The 18,888-nt window shown below is 54.1% G+C and overlaps 1 protein-coding gene across 4 annotated transcripts; it reads right to left on the bottom strand.

Annotated features, from left to right (window-relative positions):
* Window positions 1–6,637: 6,637 nt before the first annotated feature.
* Window positions 6,638–18,554, bottom strand: NDUFV3 (NADH:ubiquinone oxidoreductase subunit V3). Of its 4 annotated transcripts, none has more exons than XM_045084426.1 (4): window positions 18,415–18,554; window positions 17,372–17,492; window positions 9,400–10,625; window positions 6,638–7,186 (listed from the first exon to the last, which is right to left on the bottom strand). In XM_045084426.1, the coding sequence occupies exons 1-4, from the start codon at window positions 18,460–18,462 to the stop codon at window positions 7,094–7,096; spliced, it is 1,488 nt and encodes a 495-aa protein (XP_044940361.1). In that variant the 5' UTR covers window positions 18,463–18,554; the 3' UTR covers window positions 6,638–7,093. The 4 variants fall into 4 exon arrangements, with proteins under 4 accessions (XP_044940361.1, XP_044940360.1, XP_044940363.1 ...); XM_045084425.1 differs by having other exon boundaries at window positions 9,294–10,625; window positions 18,415–18,553; XM_045084428.1 differs by lacking the exon at window positions 9,400–10,625 and having other exon boundaries at window positions 18,415–18,549.
* Window positions 18,555–18,888: the final 334 nt, after the last annotated feature.

Below are 18,888 nucleotides of genomic sequence, written 5' to 3' on the forward strand. Positions count from 1 at the left end.
GGAGTGTGAGCCCACGTGCATGGGCATAGGGGGGAGGAGCAGAGGGAGAGAGAGAATCTTTTTTTTTAAAGATTTTATTTATTTATTTGACAGAGAGAGAGATCACAAATAGGCAGAGAGACAGACAGAGAGAGAGATGAGGAGAAGCAGGCTCCCTGCTGAGCAGAGAGCCCCATGCGGGACTCGATCCCAGGCCCCTGGGATCATGACCTGAGCCGAAGGCAGCGGCTTAACCCACTGAGCCACCCAGGCGCCCCGGGAGAGAGAGAATCTTAAGCAGGATCCACACTCAGCAGCGCTGAGCCCAACACGGGGCTCGAGCTCACGACCCTGAGATCATGATCTGAGCCAAAGTCAAGAGTCAGAAGCTTAACCGACTGAGTCAGCCAGGTGCTCCTCCAAACTTGTTTCTTTATTAGCTGCCTGGCACATATAGAAGTATGTTAAGTGGTTGGGGCGCCGGGGTGGCTCAGTGGGTTAAGCCGCTGCCTTCGGCTCGGGTCATGATCTCAGGGTCCTGGGATCGGGTCCCGTATCGGGCTCTCTGCTCGGCAGAGAGCCTGCTTCCCTCTCTCTCTGCCTGCCTCTCCATCTACTTGTGATTTCTCTCTGCCAAATAAATAAATAAAATCTTTAAAAAAAAAAAAAGTATGTTAAGTGGTTAATTAAAATGTTATTTTTCTGGATTTTGTGAGGTTTATAGTATATACCAGCTTTTAAAATTTGTAAGCTATTTTTCCTCATCCTATATAATATTCCTGGTCACATTCAACTTTGAATTTGTATGTTTGTATTGTATTTATTAAAAAGAGCCCTCTAGGGTGCCTGGGCAGCATCCCATGGAGGTCAGGATCTCAGGGTCCTGAGATCGAGTCCTGCATCGGGCTCTCTGCTCAGCGGGGAGCCTGCTTCCTCCTCTCTCTCTGCCTGCCTCTCTGCCTACTTGTGACCTCTCTCTGTCAAATAAATAAATAAATAAAATCTTTAAAAAAAAAAAAAAAGAGCCCTCTAGATTCTATCAGGTCCCACAAAACCTGAATCCATCCTCGATAACTGGTCTACACATCTTTTTTTTCTTTTCTGTTAAATTTCATTGAACCCCTTCTAGCCTTAAGTAATATGTACGCATGGATATAGGAACTGAAAAAAAAAAAAAAAGTTCCAGGTGCACCTGGGTGGCTCAGTGGGTTAAGCCGCTACCTTCGGTTCAGGTCATGATCTCAGGGTCCTGGGATCAAGCCACGCATCAGGCTCTCTGCTCAGCGGGAACCCTGCTTCTCCCTCTCTCTCTGCCTGCCTCTCTGCCTATTCATGATCTCTGTCAAATAAATCAACAAAACCTTAAAAAAAAAAAAAAACCCAACAGTTAAAAAAATAATAATAAAAAAAAAAGAAAAAAGTTCCAATACATTGTATTAAGAAATGAATGTCCAGGGTGCCTGGGTGGCTCAGTGGGTTAAAGCCTCTGCCTTCAGCTCAGGTCATGGTCCCAGAGTCCTGGGATCGAGTCCCGCGTCGGGCTCTCTGCTCAGCGGGGAGCCTGCTTCCCCCCCCCTCTGCCTGCCTCTCTGCCTACTTGTGATCTCTGTCAAATAAATAAATAAAATCTTAAAAAAAAAAAAAAGAAATGAATGTCCAATAAAATATTTCTTAAGTTGGGCACCTGGGTGGCTCAGTGGGTTAAGCCGCTGCCTTCGGCTCAGGTCATGATCTCAGGGTCCTGGGATCGAGTCCTGCATTGGGCTCTCTGCTCAGCAGGGAGCCTGCTTCCTCCTCTCTCTCTCTGCCTGCCTCTCTGCCTACTTGTGATCTCTGTCTGTCAAATAAATAAATAAAATCTTTAAAAAAAAAATATTTCTTAAGTTTATGAATGTTCACCAATATTGGAATTCATTTAGGGGCACCTGGAGGGCTCTGCCCGTGAAACGTCTGCCTTCGGCTCAGGTCATGATCTTGGGGTCCTGAGATTGAGCCCCCTTCGGGCTCCCTGCTCAGCTGGGAGTCTGCTTCTCCCTTTCCTGCTCCTTCTGCTTGTGTGTGCTGTGTGTCAAATAAGTAAGTAAAATCTTTTTTAAGGGGCACCTGGGTGGCTCAGTGGGTTAAGCCTCTACCTTCGGCTCAGGTCATGGTCCCAGGGTCCTGGGATCGAGCCCCACATCAGGCTCTCTGCTCCGCCGGGAGCCTTCTCCCGCCCCCCCCCAACCCCGCCTGCCTCTCTCCCTACTTGTGATCTCTGTCTGTCAAATAAATAAAATCTTTAATTAAAAAAAATCTTTTAAAAAAATCTATAAAAATTGGAGTTTATTTATAAATAGGGTGGTAATATTTGTAAACAAAAGGTTTAAGAAAAATTAGGTTTTTATTAAAATTGAATTTTTGTGTCCCCCCCCCAGTTCCTATGTTGAAGCCCTAAACTCTGAAGTGCTGATGACTGGTAGTGGGGCCTCTGGGAGGAAGCTAGGGCTAGACGAGGTTCTGAGGGGGCCTCAGGATAAGGGTTAGGGCCCCTTAGGAGACTCCAGGGAGCGGCCCGTGGTGTGAGGACACAATAGGTGACCACCCGCAAGCCGTGACAGGGACTATGCGCTGCCTCAGCCGGTACCTTCATCTCCAACGTCCAGAACCGAGACAACACTCGTCTGCTGTTGGAGCCCCCTTCCCTCCCCCGCCCCCCGCCCCCCACCCCGGCTCAGGTGCTGGTTTCACGGTGGCGCCCGGGATCTCCAACACTGAGCCCAAGTGTACGGTTCAGCCCCCATGCTTGCTGCGTGTCCCTTCTCAAACCGGGGCCTCCAGCAGGGTCCCTGTCCGGGGCTCGGCACAGACCCCTCCCAACACCTCGAAGCCAACCTGGGGGCTTCCCAGTCCCTGTCAACATCTGCGGTAGCTGTCCTGTCCCACAGAGCTTTCTCTGATCAACTTCTCTGTCCCCAGACAGCCCCTCCGCGACGAGGCTCAGCACACCTCCTCGCATGGCTTTCCCCGGGCCTCCTTCCCGAGGCCGCGACGGGGGAGAGGCGTGCACGGTCTTTGAACCCGTGGCCAGACTGAGGCCCAGCCTAAGGCGAGCATTTAGACCAGTTGCTTACAGGCCCACGAGAGTGACGTTGCTCTATAAGGAACCCCACGCTGCCCGTTAACTCCTACACCCTAGTCTGTTTCAAGTCCTTTCCAGAATAAAGATGGCTGCAGGGCAGGGGGACGGTGGTCGGGGGAGGCGGCGGCGGAGGCTGGTGCCGAGCCCCGGAAACACACCCACGATCTGACTGTCCAGCCTGTCCTTGCATGAAGCGACCTCTGGCCGCCCGTTCAATACCACGGCCCCTTGGAGAACCCTGCTCTCTGCCACCACGAGAGGCCCACAGCCAAGAACGGGTTTGCCGTTTTTAAAGGTCGTAAGAACAAGACGTGAGACAGTGACGACACAGGGCAAACCTCAAAGAACCCCCACTCCGGTCCTTCACAGGAAGCCTGACGGCTCACGTGGCTTTGCATTGTTTGCACGTCGTGCGTCGGGCCTGTTCTAGAAACATCTGTGCCTCCCACGTGCAAGGTGTGGGGCCGCAGCCAGATGGGCTGGGTGGCGGGCTGGGAGCGGAGGAGCGCGCCGCTGGGTTCCGGGTGCTGGCTGAGAGCCGCAGCAGAGAACGCAGACCCCTCAGACAGAAGCCCGTGCCTGGAGGAGAACCAGACGAGCCGCACAAGCATCTGCTGGTTTTCGGTTATGAAGCAGCTGCCGGGCAGCGTCAGGACCAGAATTCCGCGTGAGCGCGGGCTGGACTTCCTCGCAGTCCAAGGGGATTTACTGTGACAGGTGGAAGAGAGCAGGCGTCCGGGAAGATGCCACCGTTCCGGTGACGGGGAACATACAAAAGGGAGTGGAATCATTCTCTTACTCCACTCGAGCCTATTCAACGGGGTTAAAAGCCTTGTGAGGGGCGCCCAGGGGGCTCAGTCGGTTGAGCAAAGGCTTCTTGGCTTCAGCTCAGGTCACGATCTCAGGGTCATGGGATTGCGCCCTCACTGCCCCTGCCCCATCGGGCTCCACACTCAGTGGGAGACTGAGATTCTCTCCCTCTGCCCCTCGCCCTGCTCACTCGCGGTCGCTCTCAATAAAATCTTAAAATATAATAAAAAATGAAAAGTACATAAAAAACAATGAAAACCCTTGTGGAAACTGAAGCAACACCGTTTGTGAATCCCACGTGAGTCATCAGACCAGTTTCTGGAAATCCATCTGAAGCAAACAATACAAAACACAGCACGAGTCACCCAGAGGATTCTGGCTGCGCTGAGAGCAGGGAGACGAGCAAGAATCCAAAAACTGCCGCGCGGGCAGGTGTGGCGCTCCCAGAGGTGTTGGAGGCCACCGCATGGTTGGAGCCGAGAACCAAACCAGGCCCTGACTTGTGTCTCCTTTAAAGTCCAGACACCTTGGGCGCTGGGGTGGCTCAGTTGGTTAAGCAACTGCCTTTGGCTCAGGTCGTGGTCCTGGAGACGGGGAACGAGTCCCGCATCAGCTCCCGGCTCCACGTCTCCCTCTGACCTTCTCGCCTCTCATGCTCTCTCTCACTGTCTCTCTTGCAAAATAAATAAATAAAATCTTTAAAAATATAAAGTCCGGACCCCTTGACAAGGGGTTAAGGACGGGAAAGCCGAGTGACCCGGAGCAAGGGTCTGCGCTGTGTGCCGGGCGCGCGCCTACGTGACCTCCCACACGCTCTCCCTGCAGCAGGAACAATGCGGTATGCGGTCAGGGTCAGGAATTCTCCGTGGGCCGCGGCGTTCCTGTGCCTCCCACGACCCACTCCCTGGCTGATTGTCTCGCTAATGGCTTTAGCCGAGACTACCTGGCATCACGAGGTTGGCTCGTAGTTGATGTAAACTTGTTCTAGAAACTAGCGGTCATGTGACTAGGTACTGCTGTATTCCTCCTCCTGGTGTGGTCTGCCTTATTTTTTATTTTTATTTTTTAAAGATTTTATTCATTTTACTTGACAGAGAGAGAGATCACAAGCAGGCAGAGAGCCAAACAGAGACAGAGGGGGAAGCAGGCTCCCTGCTGAGCAGAGAGCCCGATGCGGGGCTCGATCCCAGGACCCTGAGATCATGACCTGAGCCGAAGGCAGAGGCTTTAACCCACTGAGCCACCCAGGCGCCCCTGTGGTCTGCCTTATAAATGCTTGTGAGACGGGGAAGAACACCGGCCTCGCTGGACACCCTCCGCAGTGCTCCTCCTGCCCCCGTCTCTTCGTCTCTGAATTTCTTTCCACTGTTCTCTTCCCTCACGTTTCCTGGTCGATTTGTCGCGCCGGCAGCGACACAGAGGACACACCATGGCGGGTCCTGCACACACAGCCGTGGCCAGCACCCCTTGTGTCGGCTCTCAAGCCTTTCTGGAGGTCAGGGGAGAGGGAGCCAACTCCCGGAGAGACTGGAAAATAACCAGCGAAAAACTTCATGCAGGGGCGCCTGGGTGGCTCAGTGGGTTAAGCATCTGCCTTTGGCTTGGGTCATGATCCCAGCGTCCTGGGATCGAGCCCCGCGTCGGGCTCTCTGCTCAGCGGGTAGCCTGCTTCCTCCTCTCTCTGCCTGCTTCATGCAAATGAAAATACACTCCTACCCACTGCTGGGTTGAGAGCCGCGGGCCGCAGCGGCAGGAGCAGTCTGGGAAACGCACCGGGGATGTGCACTCCCCCTGGCCCCGCACACCCCATGAGTCCCGTGGCCAGTTTGCAGAGCCGGCTGGGACACGGGAACGCCCCGCAGGACAGCAAACTGTCGCAGAGCGCCATCCTACTGCTGCTCCTACCCTGAGGGAAGGCGTGGGAAGTGTTAGTAACGGGGTGCGGGCGTGGCACGATGGATTCTCGGTTACTGCCCGCTTCCTTCCTTTCGGGTAACGCGGCTCTACTACTTTTATAGTAGAAAAATGCAACGAGGAGCCTCTCACCGAGGGGCTAAGGCGTCAGAAGTAACAGAAGGCCAGGCAGTGATCACAACAGTAGTTTTCATTTCCGGTGTTCTCACCTGGACTAGCTCGAGAAATGTGGGATGACTGAAAACTCAACTGTAATTACAAAGACACTGTGTCGTTTGCTGTGCACGGAAGGGGCCAAGGACCAGAATTCAGACGAAGTGACGTACTGTCCGGGAGTCCGGGCCCATCGACAACCGCCACGTGAGAACAAAGCGAACCACTGAAGTAACAGGGATTCGAGGCGGGGCGGGGGGTGTGCGTGCCCCCTTCAGGCGGAGCTGGGCCGCCCTAATGAATGGGCCCACCTTCCATGACGGCATCACCGGGACATGACTCTCTCCCAGGAGATGGTTTATCTCGTCCCCACCGGGTGCCGGTGCAGAGACACCGCCCACCACCACCCAAGTCCCTCCACACTACTCACACCCCAGGCGTGTGAGTGACGCTACCGTGACTGCTAGAAGGCCCCGCGGCCGAGCCAGAAACCCTCTGTAGCCTGAAGAGCCCAGAGTCCGCCGTGGCCATCGGGGGGCAGAGCTGCTCCACCGGACCCCACAAAACCAACCTCCGTCCCCAACCCCCCGCTGAACACATCCCCGAGCTGACACCCTATGCTTGACGCAGGTGAACAAAAGGCTTCTGCTCCTTCTCTGATACTGAAGTGCTATAACTCAGTGTTTATTTTCTTTGCAGTACAGTGGTTAGAATCAGTAGAACTCCTAGTCTGGCTTTCATAAGAACTAGGTCTGCCAAACCCGAAGGTATCACTACATTTACCAACGCCAAGCTGGTGAGACAGACTAACAACAGACCGGGGACCAGACACAGCGGATCGCAGCGAGGCAAGGTGCCTACGACTCTCTTGAGGCTATGGCTCACGGGGGAAAACCCCCGTGTACAGATGCTTCTAAATGCACAACTACACAAAGTGCTGCGAATTCGCTGTTCGCTGTCAAACGGACACAGATTACGCACGGCATGACCGGAGCGGGTTTTATTCTGCTGCCCAGACACCGGAAGCTTTCTTCTGTCAAGGGAGCGCTCAGTGGCGAGGGGACTCCCGTCCGGAAGAGGGCTGGGGAATCCGGAACTTGGACAGGTCCAGGTTGAGGTCTAAGAAGGTGTACGGGGTGTAGTCATGGTGCTGGAGGTTCCTGTACGTGGTATTATCGAACGGCTCGGCAGGGCTGGCGGCTTGAGCGGGCTCTGCGGGGGGAAAAGCAAGACTTGTGAGGACATGGGAGAGAAGGGCCTCCGCAGGCTCAATTCACAGACACCGGCGCACCCAGCACTCCTCACACACCCCTGCCTCAAATAAACGGTCCAAACAGAAAAGCCTGTGAAAGCAATAGAGTCTTCAGAAGCAAAATAGCGCAATGAGCTGAAAGCATTTTCTAAAACACACCCGCTTTCCAATGGGACGGCTGCAAGTCATTAACTCCCGACTTCGCAGAACTCTGAAAATGCCTATGATTACGGGGGGCCACTTTAAGTGCAGGAAGGCCACTTAAAGATGCAGGAAAAAAACCCAGATCTGTCAGAGCGTGGTCTTATCACAAATCAGGAGCAGGAAAAACTGTTGCAAAGCGAGCCTGCTAAGAATCTAAACACAAGAAAGTCAGACCCTGTTTTAACGACCCAACCACCAGCTCGAGGCGGATGGACATGACGTGTCGAGTTACCAACTTTTTCTGAAAAAGTTGTTGGTCTACTGTAGATTCAGACTAAAATATATAAACCGGAAACTTTCTTTCTTTCTGTGGAGAATGTCTGGTCATCCTAGAAGTCAAAGTGTGTGGCTGAAGCGAAGGAAATGCAGCCTTTCCTGCCGCGGGGCCAGGCGGTGTCAGAGAGCAGAGGTGCGTCTCTCGGGGGCTGCGGGTGGCGTGCCTACTGGTCCTGACTTCTGCCATTGGGGTTCTCCCAACTTCTACCTGGGGGCACGGAAAAGGACTTAGAAATAGATTCCCTACTTGGATTCATAGCAAATGTTTTGTTTTTCATGTGTTCAGTTGTATTAAACAAAAACAATGTCTTATTCAGACCTGACATCTTTTCGATCTCGAGAAGAACCTCCCGATGCGCTGAGGGACGTCTTCAGAGCAGATACAGGGATGGTGCTAACTGAAGGGGAATGTGGGTTCAGAAAACTCGTGTGAAAATCTAGCCCGCCAGAGGGCAAGGGGCCAGGCGGTGGGGGCAGGAAGCCTGCCCAGGGACACCTGCCAGTGGGCCGTGCTCCGGGGCAGGGGCGGCCTCAGCCTCCGAAGGGCATAAGGAATGCAGGAAAAAGAACACGTCCGTAAAAATCAGAAGGAAACAAGGAAACTGTTTTCAAAATCGTTTGCAATGTGCAAACCCTGTCGTCATCCTAAAGGTCTGGGCACTGCCCTGCAGTTTACAGCAGAATGACGGAGCAGTGCGGTTCCTGATGTCCTGACCCGTCTGGCAAGCGCGGGTACTTCTGTGTATTAACGAAAGAGGGAGAAAATGGAGGGCAGAAAACACATAAATTCTGTCCACACGACACAACCAGTAACAACAACGACCACTAGCGGACATCAGGCAAGAGGGGGCGGCTTTAGGAAGACCACAGAGCAAACAGGAAGGGGCCGCGGCTGTTAGTAATGCATTTTACAGACATTCTGCGGAGCCTGGCTCTGCGCCCAGCGCCCTCCCTGCCCGCCTGCCTTGACCCCGCGACAGCACAAGCCACCTACACGCCAGTGCACCGCCACACGGTAGCGTAAAAGGAACCAAATACTAAACATTTATGACAGCAGAAGAGCCCTTCATAAAAATTCAGTATGGGAAAACGAAACAGCCCACTGTGTTTTTTTAAGTAAATCAGAGAAGAAGCATCATCCCGGGGAAAGAAGCCGGAAGCTGCTCCGGGCGCACCTGGGCCGCTCACTGCTCTAACTCCCCAAACCGGGCTTGCCCCTCAGGCCCAAGGAATGGAAAGGCACTGCTCCCTGCAAGACCTCCCCATAGGGCGAGCACGGCCCACGGGAGTCCCCCAGACCCGTTCCACAGAGAAGAGGCTCTCCAAGTTCACGGAACAAGGTTAAGGGCAAGGACGTTAAATGGCCGCGGGGGGGGGGGGGGGGGGCAGAAATGACCCAGGCCTCCCGCCTCCGCCTCAATGGAAAGTGCCCCAGGGCTGTGCCGATTCCGACAGTCCTCTGCTTATCTGAGACCCGGCCCGGGGCCCACTGCTACCGCAGACACTTCTTCACACCGCCTGGGCCTCCAGCGGCCCGCCACCCGCACAGGAAAGGAGGTTCTCGAGAGAGCAGAGGTCAAGGTATACCCTGTGTGTCGCCCCGCTCTGCCGGGCCGGGCGCCGACGCCGGCTCGTCCTTTCCCTCGAGCTCCAGGCCTGCCGGCTTCCCGGGCTGGTGCTGGACGGGTGGTACCTGGTCTCCCAGCGCCTCCTCTCGAGCCTGCAGGACTCCTCCCATGATCCGCTCTCCAGAACCTTCCCTGCCGACCGGGGGAAACGCCCCCTCCCCATCGCGTTCCAGGACTTGTTTCTCCAAACGCCCATCTCTGGTCTCAGGAGGTGCCTGCAGCTGCCTCCCTGCTCTGCTTGCTTCTGACGTTGGCACAGGGCTGGCAGCCGGCTGTGTAGACAAGCCTGACGTCACCGGCGTGGAGCTGGCAGCCGGCTGTGCAGACAAGCCTGACGTCACCGGCGTGGAGCTGGCAGCCGGCTGTGTAGACAAGCCTGACGTCACCGGCGTGGAGCTGGCAGCCGGCTGTGTAGACAAGCCTGACGTCACCGGCGTGGAGCTGGCAGCCGGCTGTGTAGACAAGCCTGACGTCACAGGCGTGGAGCTGGCAGCCGGCTGTGCAGACAAGCCTGACGTGGCGGGCGCGGGGCTACCAGCCGGCTGTGTAGACAAGCCTGACTTCACATGGTCAGGTGAGGCTTTTTTAACTTCCAGTGGTTTGGGACTTTCTTTATCTTTCTCACTTGATCTAAGTATTTTTCCCATTTGTTTCTCCTTTACGTTTTGCTTCATCAACTCCTTATCTGCGTGCAACCCGGGTGCTGTGGTTCTCGGTTTGGTGTCTTTTCTGTCCTCTAAGGGCCTCACAGGGGTCCCTTTCTTCTTTGCCTGCCGGGGCCTCTCTGGAGGGCTCGGGTCTGGCTGTCCCTGCTGGGACCGGGTCTTCTCTTTGGTGGAAGCTGCAATTTTGGGGGCTCCGTTTTCAAGCGAATGGGAGGCCTGCGGTTTAGGAAGGCCTCCTCTGCCCCTGCTTGTCACCTGAGGGCCAAGCGTGGAGCCGCCGCCCTCCTCATCAGACTCCGAGTCAGAGGAGCTGGACGACGAGGATGAGGAGGACGAGGACCCATCTGTCCCTCCCCTGTTCTCCTGAGCAGCTCTGGAATCCGAACCCTGTTTTCTGAATGGAGGCAGAACTTTTTGAGGAAACTCTACCAAAGTCTTTCTTGACAAAAACTCTGGAACCCCTTTGTCTGTGAATAGCACGCTATCCTCGGGACTGGGGCGAGGGCCAGCTACCCTCCCGCCCGGACTCACAACTGGGTAAGGACTGGGTGAAGACAAGTTTTTAGACAATTCAGCTGCTGCTGGGGTGGCTAGTAGCTTGCCCCTCTCCTTTGGTTCCACTACATCTAGGAAATGGCATAAAGAGGAATATTATTTTCAATAATTTGTAAAACAGTCTAAATTTATCAGTAAGTCAAAAACATTTCATTACTAACAACTTGTTATCCTAATATTTTCAACATTATCGGCCCAAGAAATGTTCCAGGGGAACGCATTCTTAGGTCAAAGCCAAGCCACGTGACCTGGAACAGTAAGACACGTAAAGATTTTTCTTTGCAGCTGAAATATTTAAAAACAGGGATTATTACCAACAGAAATAACAAACTTGTCTCCACTTTTCACAATAAGAACTTCTTTGATGATAATTTCACCCAAATTTCAAATAGTTCAACTATAAAGATATTTCCAAATGACTACTGAGGGTTTTAGAAATGGGTAATTTCTTAAATCTTGAAAGTCATCCACAGTGGATGTGCCCGAACCTTCTGGGAAACCTCCCCCCCCACATCATGGGACACTTGGGTGGCTCAGTGTAAGCCTCTGCCTACGGCTCAGGTCATGATCTCAGGGTCCTCGGATCCACCCCCGAATCGGGCTCTCTGCTCAGCGGGGAGCCTGCTTCCCGCCCCCCCCCCCCGGCCTCCTTGTGATCTCTGTCAAATAAATAAATAAAATCTTTAAAACAAAAACAAAAACCAGGACAGGGATAAGCACCTGGTTTGCATTTGGGTGTGTGCATGCGTGCGTGCATGTGTGTGTGCACGTGCGCGCGTGCGTGTGTGTGTGTTTGTGTGTGAGTGAGAGTGAATGCTGGGGGGGTGACGGGGTGGGGAGAATGTCATTCAAATAAACCTGCCCCATGGGGAAGAGAAGTCCTTCAAAATCACAAGTCATCTGGGGACTTCCTCAGCCACAGAAAAGTATTACACAACCAAAAAGGTCTAAAATAACTTGGTGCATAGATCATTGGAAACAACAAGTTTTAAGCCCGGGGGCGGGGGGAGGGGTGGGGGAGAGAAAGACAGAATAAGTGCTAATGTAAAACGCTTGCATTTTGTAGAGTCAATCATTAAAAAAATTAGATTGCATAGTACACTGATCAGAACCAATTTCATTCAATTTTCTCGGGTGGTACATCTTTTCTAACCATAGAGATTTGAAGAAAAATATAAGACAAGTGTTGTAAGCTACAGTTACTTTCCAAATCTAAAGCAAAACTTAAAAATACACTGCGGCTGAGCAGGCGCCAGACGCAGCGACTCTGTTCTCAAGTGCCGGAGCCCATCTCATCCTCAAGAGACCTCGACCCTTCTTCTCTCCAGCGGAAAGAAGCGTAGTCCTGACTTTACTGTCCTGCCAGTATCCACAGCGGCTTCTCACTGTTCTCTGGGCTCTGGGACCTACACGCGACAGGAGCACAGGAAACACAGAAAACGGAGGAATAACCACAAATCGGAAACGGGCCACCGAGAGGAAAACAGGCATGTGAAGGGCTTGATGGCCCAGCCAGAGCTGACCGTGGGGGCTCACGCCACGCCCTGCACCACCCCCTCCAGCCCCCGCGTCCCCACCGCAGCCACCACTGGCCCCTCCACCAGCACCAGCACTGCCGTGTCCCCGCCGCGGCCAGCCCAGAGTCTGCATCCCGAATGCCCCGACTCTCAGAACACACACGGAGCTCTGGGACCACATTCACCACAAGAACGAGGCAAAGGAGGGGTGCCTGGGGGGCTCGGTTGTCAAGTATCTGCCTTCGGCTCAGGTCATGGTCCTGGGGGTCCTGGGATCGAGCCCCGTGTCGTGTTCCCTGCTGGGCAGGAAACCTACTTTTCCCTCTCCCACTCCCCCTGCTTGTGTTCCCTCTCTCGCTGTCAAATAAATAAATAAAAAGTCTTAAAAAAAAAATTAGGCAAAGCAGTGTATGCACACTTGAACTCTCTAGACTGTACCTGAATCAGCTCAGAAACTTCTAGTGGCCCCCACACCCACTAGCCTAAATTTTTTTTTTAAGATTTTATTTATTTGACAGAGATCACAAGTAGGCAGAGAGGGAGGCAGAGAGAGAGGAGGAAGCAGGCTCCCCGCTGAGCAGAGAGCCCGATGTGGGACTCGATCCCAGGACCCAGCTGGGATCATGACCTGAGCCGAAGGCAGAGGCTTTAACCCACTGAGCCACCCAGGCGCCCCTAAATTTTCTAAGTATGAAAAGTTATGTTAAAATAGGAGTATCTTAGATAAACTGCTTTGAGTAGAAAAGTTACAACACCTGAATCTTCCAAGATGTTGTTGTGGGGATTTAAAAAATTTCAAGTTAATTATCAAAATTACATTGTAGGTTGGTTTATCATCTACTGAAAACGGAAAGAAAATTTCAAATGGGACCAACAGTGGTATCACTTAGGAACTGAAAAGAAAATTTCTATAGTATGAAATAAAAATGTTTTAAGGTCTTTTTTTTTAAATTTTATTTATTTATTTGACAGACAGAGATCACAAGCAGAGAGAGGGGGAAGCAGGCTCCCCGCTGAGCAGAGCACCCGATGCGGGGCTCGATCCCAGGACCCTGGGATCATGACCCGGGCTGAAGGCAGAGGCTTTAACCCACCGAGCCACACAGATACCCCATTAAGGTGTCTTTTATTCACGCTAAAATTATTGGAAGAATTCCACAGAAAGGCTAAGAGACGAAAATAAAGTATTGCGTTTTGCATTTTAAAAAAAATATTTTATGTATTTGAGAGAGAGCGAGCGAGAGAGAGAGCGTGCGTGCGCAAGAGAACGCAAGCTGGAGGGACAGGCAGAGGGCAACGGAGAAGCGGGCCCCCTGCTGAGAAAGCAGCCTGATGCGGGACTGGATCCCAGACCCCGAGATCATGACCTGAGCCAAAGGCAGATGCTTCACCGAATGAGCCACCCAGGAGCCCCTACATTTTGCTTTTCAACGAGCTGATTTCTGACCCAGTGCCGGGGTCCACTTGGGACTCAGAAGGAAGTTGCCACAGTGGTCCGGAGCTGCCACTAAGAGCCACGATTCCGGAGACCGCACTCCACCGCGCAGTGCAGAATGTCACCAGAAAAAAGCTGCCTCGTGTAGAGGACCGACGGCTCTCACCTTACGACCCTAATGGCTTGTTCTCATGAAGCCTCTATCTGGAGGCAGGAAGCCCATACGCCAAGAGTTCTAGTTTGATGCTGACCTTCTCTGACAAACGTATGAAAGTGCGTCGTTCCTAACTCTAGCCAGCAAGGCCGAGCACAGGCCAGGGACGTCCGCGGACTGCTTCCACGGTCAGAGACCAGATAAACGACCACAGCAGCCTCCACACAATCAAGGTCCACGAGCTCCCGCAACAGCACCGAGAAGCCCTACTGCTTCTCTCTCTCCTCTCTAAACGGACCTTGTCCTTCCCCAATCTCTTTTCTACTCAGATGAAAAATGAGGGCATGACCTTCAAGTCTTTAGTGGTCTCCTTATCAAAGCCTTTTTTTTTTTTAAGTTTTTATTTTTAAATAATCTCTACGTCCAACGTGGGGCTTGAACTTACAACCCTGAGATCAAGACCTGCGTGCGCCACCGACCGAGCCAGTTGGGCACCCCCAGTGGTCTCCTTGTTCGAGGAAAAAAGGCCTATTGCTGCTGGCAGTGGATTAGCCCTGTCAGAGTTCTTCCCTATCTTCTCCCTGGGGCACAGAACTCATCTGGGCCACAAAGCACACTCAAACACAAACACGTTTCCACAACGGCTACTCAAATTTTATATGCTGATTAAAACTCTTCCTTTTGTACATGTACAGGATTATAAAGCTGTGTTTTTTTTTTAAATGAATACCTGAGAATTGAGTTTTTTTTTTTTTCCAGAGGCAGAACAGCACAGCGATGGACAGTACAGACAGTGGGGCCTTACTGGCCGGGTTCACGGCTGGCTCCACCATTGCCCTATGTGGGACCTGGGGCAGCTCACGGACCTCTTCCCACCTCGACTCTGTTGTCTAATACCGCAGGGACAGTAAGTGTCCACTCACAGGGTGCTGGGGACCAGACGAGAGACTGCACGGAGTGCTGGGGACAGTGCCTGGCACCTGGTTAGGAATAAATACAGCAGGGACGCCTGGGTGGCTCAGTTGGTTGGACAACTGCCTTCGGCTCAGGTCATGATCTCGGAATCCCGGGATCGAGTCCAGCATCGGGCTCCCAGCTCCACGGGGAGTCTGCGTCTCTCTCTGACCTTCTCCTCACTCATGCTCTCTCTCCCTGTCTCTCTCTCAAATAAATAAATAAAATCTTAAAAAAAAAAGGAATAAATACAGCAAAGCCCTATTTCTGGAGAATCCTCACTTTTCAAACTGAAGTGAGGACTGGAAATGGGTGATTAACTCTGGCTTCCTGACTGATTCTTTACAAAGTGACACAGGAGTTATTAAGTCAATGATTAAGTTATTAAGTCAATACTGACTGAGGCAAAACCCAGCTAGCTAGTGCCTGCATTCGAAGGAACATCAGAGCCGGGGAGCCCGGCAGTTCTGCAGGATGAGGGACCTACAAGGAGACCCTGGACTTGGGCAGCTGCGCTGGCGGCCCCCTCGGGAAGGACGTGTGGGCCACAAGAAGCTGGAGCTCCAGATGCAGTGAGCCAGGAGGTGCTCTGTAACCCCGGGGTCCTGCCTCTGAGGCAGACCCTTTGACTAGAGATGCGACCCCAAGGGTGGGCGCTTGGGGCCCAGTCTGCATGCAGGCAACTTCCGTTAGAGCATCCGAGGCCATGGAGTGGACAGGGCTTCAAGCTGGCAACGTGCCAGGCAAAAAGACCCTCACCCGGTCTTCCAAGTACTGATGCTTTGGCAGACACAGAGACCTGCACACGTCCATTTTTCCTCACACAGGGATGAGAGATTTTTAAAATTATGGGACACAAACGTGCTGTGCGTTATCACCTCCCGCTGGCCCTGCTCAGGCAGGGAGGCTCTGCCTCCAGGGGCGGGAATGACACAGGCTGGAGCCCAACTCCAGCTCGGCGCTCCCTTCTCATAACTGTACCAGAACTGCCCCCAAGACCCAGCACCCCATCCCGCTCACATATCCATTAGCCCAGTGCTATAAACCTAGGACGGAGGAGCGCAGACACAGGACTAAAAGTCACCAAAGGCAGGGATAACCTAAGCCGAGATGAAACTTATCATCAGTACGCACTGACAGAATCCCGAACAAGTGCCAGGCATAACGCAGAATCGAACTGACATTCTAGCTGTAAATGTTTTTTAGGAGACATCATGGTGCTGTGGTTTTGCTAAAAAGGAAAAAAAAAAGGATACTGGGTTTAAAACTAGACTGAGTTAAATGGAACAGAACATTCTGAATTAAACAGAATTTGCCTGAGCTGCCATCCAGAAGGGGTATTTCCTCAGCCAACATCGACAGGGCAGGAAAGGCAGCTGGGGGCCAGCACACCCAACAATGGGCCAATATTTCAAATGCTACCAATGGTTTTTTGTGCATACTAAGGAGGAACAAAACGAAAACTATCTAAGCACTTTCAAATACTCAAACTGAGGAAATGGAAAACAATGAAAACAAGACCAACTCAGATGATCATTCCACATATAAAGGTTTGCAGAGACTACAATATACATCTTCAATTTTTTTAAGATTTTAAGTAATCTCTCCAGCGTGGGGCTCAAACTCACAACCTGGAGATCAGAGTTTTACCCTCCACTGACTGAGCCAGTCAGGTGTCCCTATAATCAGTTATTAGTAATGAAGAGGCAGTACAAACAGTACAAACATACTGTTGCCTTTTCTATCTTCCTTCCATGAGGATATGCTACATCGTATTTGGGAGGAGAAAAAAGTAGTAAAAACCAGCAATCCAGTCAAAATGACTATGGAAACAGCTGGACACAGATCAGACATCGAGCTTCATCACAGTTGTAATGGAAAACAGCACTTCTCCTTCACTCCCTCTCCACGGTCATAAAAGGATGCTTCCAACCCTGGACCATGGCCAACCAAAGTCCGAGTTTCAGAGACACTGAGAAAAGCCATAACTGGGGGGAAGAAAAGCCAGGTGGGTTTCTGAGCTGCCACGGGACCGTGGGACTGTACTTGGGCCATCTCAATGACCCAGCCTTCTCACTCTGCACCCCCTGCTACCTGTTAGAGTATGGCTCTTAGGAAACACAGGCAGGGGCGCCTGGGTGGCTCAGTGGGTTAAGCCGCTGCCTTCAGCTCAGGTCATGATCTCAGGGTCCTGGGATCGAGTCCCGCATCGGGCTCTCTGCTCGGCGGGGAGCCTGCTTCCTCCTCTCTCTCTCTCTGCCTGCCTCTCCATCTACTTGTGATTTCTCTCTGTCAAATAAATAAATAAAAACATATTTAAAAAAAAAACACACACACACACACACACAGGCAGAACTGGTTCGGGGCTAAATACTGAGTCAAATGCTGTTCCATGTCTGATGTGTTTGGTCTAAAATCCGTCACAGATCTTACGTCTGATTATAACCTGGACACTGCTAGAAATGAAGAATCGGGGCACCTGGGTGGTTCAGTGGGTTAAAGCCTCTGCCTTCGGCTGGGGTTGTGATCCCGGGGTCCTGGGATGGAGCCCCATGTCGGGCTCTCTGCTCATGAGGGAGCCTGCTTCCTTTCCTCTCTCTCTGCCTGCCTGTGATCTCTGTCTGTCAAATAAATAAAATCTTTAAACAAAAGAAATGAATCAAATCTCGTGGTCAGTAGAACTTCTCAGGCTTGGAGACCAGACTGCTTTATGTACTCTGCATTCTCTTTCCCTTAGGACTATCATTAAAATCTTACTTTTTGGTGGGCTTTGCCTCTTGGAATCCGGTGGCAGTCCCTTTTCGGTCTTCCCTGATTCTGCAGAGAGGGAAACCGTGGAAGCCAGTCCCCGACACAGCCGTGCTTCTCGGAGCACAGTCTGAGGGAAGAAGGAACAGACAGAGACATTTTATGGCAAAGCCATTCGGGAGCTGTCGCGGCGCAGAACTACTCCGTGTCACTACTCGTCATTCCCATGGTCTATTCCTCTCGGTGATTGCAATTCCCAAAACATGGGTATTACGGAAATTTGTAAGAAAAAGAATCCCACAGGACGGTCGTTATTAAGTACGTAACCGCGAGAGAAGCCGAGCCAGAGCTGCTCCCGCGCCCGCGGCTGCAGCCCCGGTCCCCTGCGCACCCACAGGAAGACGCCGGCCCAGGCCCGCAGCGCTGAGCGGAGACACCGCCCGGCCGTCGCTCACGCGGGCGAGTGACCCGCACGGCGGGCGGCGGCCGTCTCCGAGCCGGCCAGCTCCGGGCGCTCTCCCGAGGCCGGACGCTCCCCGAGGCCGGCGCGGCGGGGCTGCCTCCGCGGCGGCGCCAACACTCGCTCGCACCGGGGCCTCCGGGGCTCGACGGCGCACCCTGGAGCCGAACCCCGCCTCCTGCACTGCACCGGGCGCGCTCTCCTGCGAGCCGCCACGACTCCAGTCCCGCGGGCGGCCCCTCGTACCGGCAAGAACGCCCTCGTCCCCTGTCCCCCGTCCGCCAGGCGGGGTCCGGCCGGCGGGCGCCCCGCCGCGGCCCGTGCGTCACCCGCGCAGCCAGCCAGGAGCTCCCTCCTCCCTCTGCGGCCTGCACACGAGGTCAAGACGCGGTCCTCAACGGTGCCGACGCCGCGGGCTCCCCGGGGGATCGCGCTCCGCCAGGGGCCGGGGCCCGGCTCGTGCGCGCCCCAGCGGCCGCCCCGGGGCCCGCGCCCTGCCCTGCCCGCGGGAGGCGGGTGAGCGGCCAGCAGGGCGGCTGGGGATGGCCCTGGCCCCACACGGGCTCCCGCCGCCGACCCGGCTCCCCTGTACCTTCAGCGCCGCGGACCGTCCTCGCCGCAGCAGAAGGGAGGCCGCCATGACCGGGACACCGGGGAGCAGCGGGGAGGGCCGGCGGAGCGGGAGGTCGCGCCGGGACTGACGTCACCGCGGCGCGCGCACCACCGGCGAGGTCCCGCCCCCGGGGCCGAAGGAACCAGTCACAGGGAGGCCCGGGGGCGGGGCTGAGGCCGGGACGTGCGGGCGCCGCCCAGCCGCCTGCGCTCCGCGGCTCAGGCCCCGCCCCCGGGCGGCGCAGCCAGTCACGGGCGGGCGGTCCCCGCGCGCGGCCGTCGGGGTGCTTCGCTGCGCCCTTGTCGGCGAGGGCGTCCCTCCCCGGGGCGCGGACTTCCGCCGGTGCCCGGGCCCTGCCTCGGGCCCGCAGGTGCCTGTGCGGTGGCCGCGCGCGTCCGCCCCGGCCTCGGCGGGGGTGGGACGCAGCCCGCGGGCGCGGCGGACAGTGGACGC

The sequence above is a fragment of the Mustela putorius genome, unplaced genomic scaffold, assembly GCF_011764305.1.
Source record: "Mustela putorius furo isolate JIRA1106 unplaced genomic scaffold, ASM1176430v1.1 tig00000765_pilon_pilon_pilon, whole genome shotgun sequence".
Classification (NCBI taxonomy): domain Eukaryota; kingdom Metazoa; phylum Chordata; class Mammalia; order Carnivora; family Mustelidae; genus Mustela; species Mustela putorius.

Excerpts from the sequence above, each read along its gene's own strand:
- NDUFV3 (XM_045084425.1), bottom strand. The coding sequence starts at position 18,462 with ATGGCGGCCTCCCTTCTGCTGCGGCGAGGACGGTCCGCGGCGCTGAAG. Across the intron at positions 17,493-18,414 it reads GACGGTCCGCGGCGCTGAAG|ACTGTGCTCCGAGAAGCACG; the intron begins GTACAGGGGAGC and ends TTCTTCCCTCAG. Across the intron at positions 7,187-9,293 it reads AGAGCGGGGCGACACACAGG|AGCCCGCTCAAGCCGCCAGC; the intron begins GTATACCTTGAC and ends TTCCCCCCGCAG.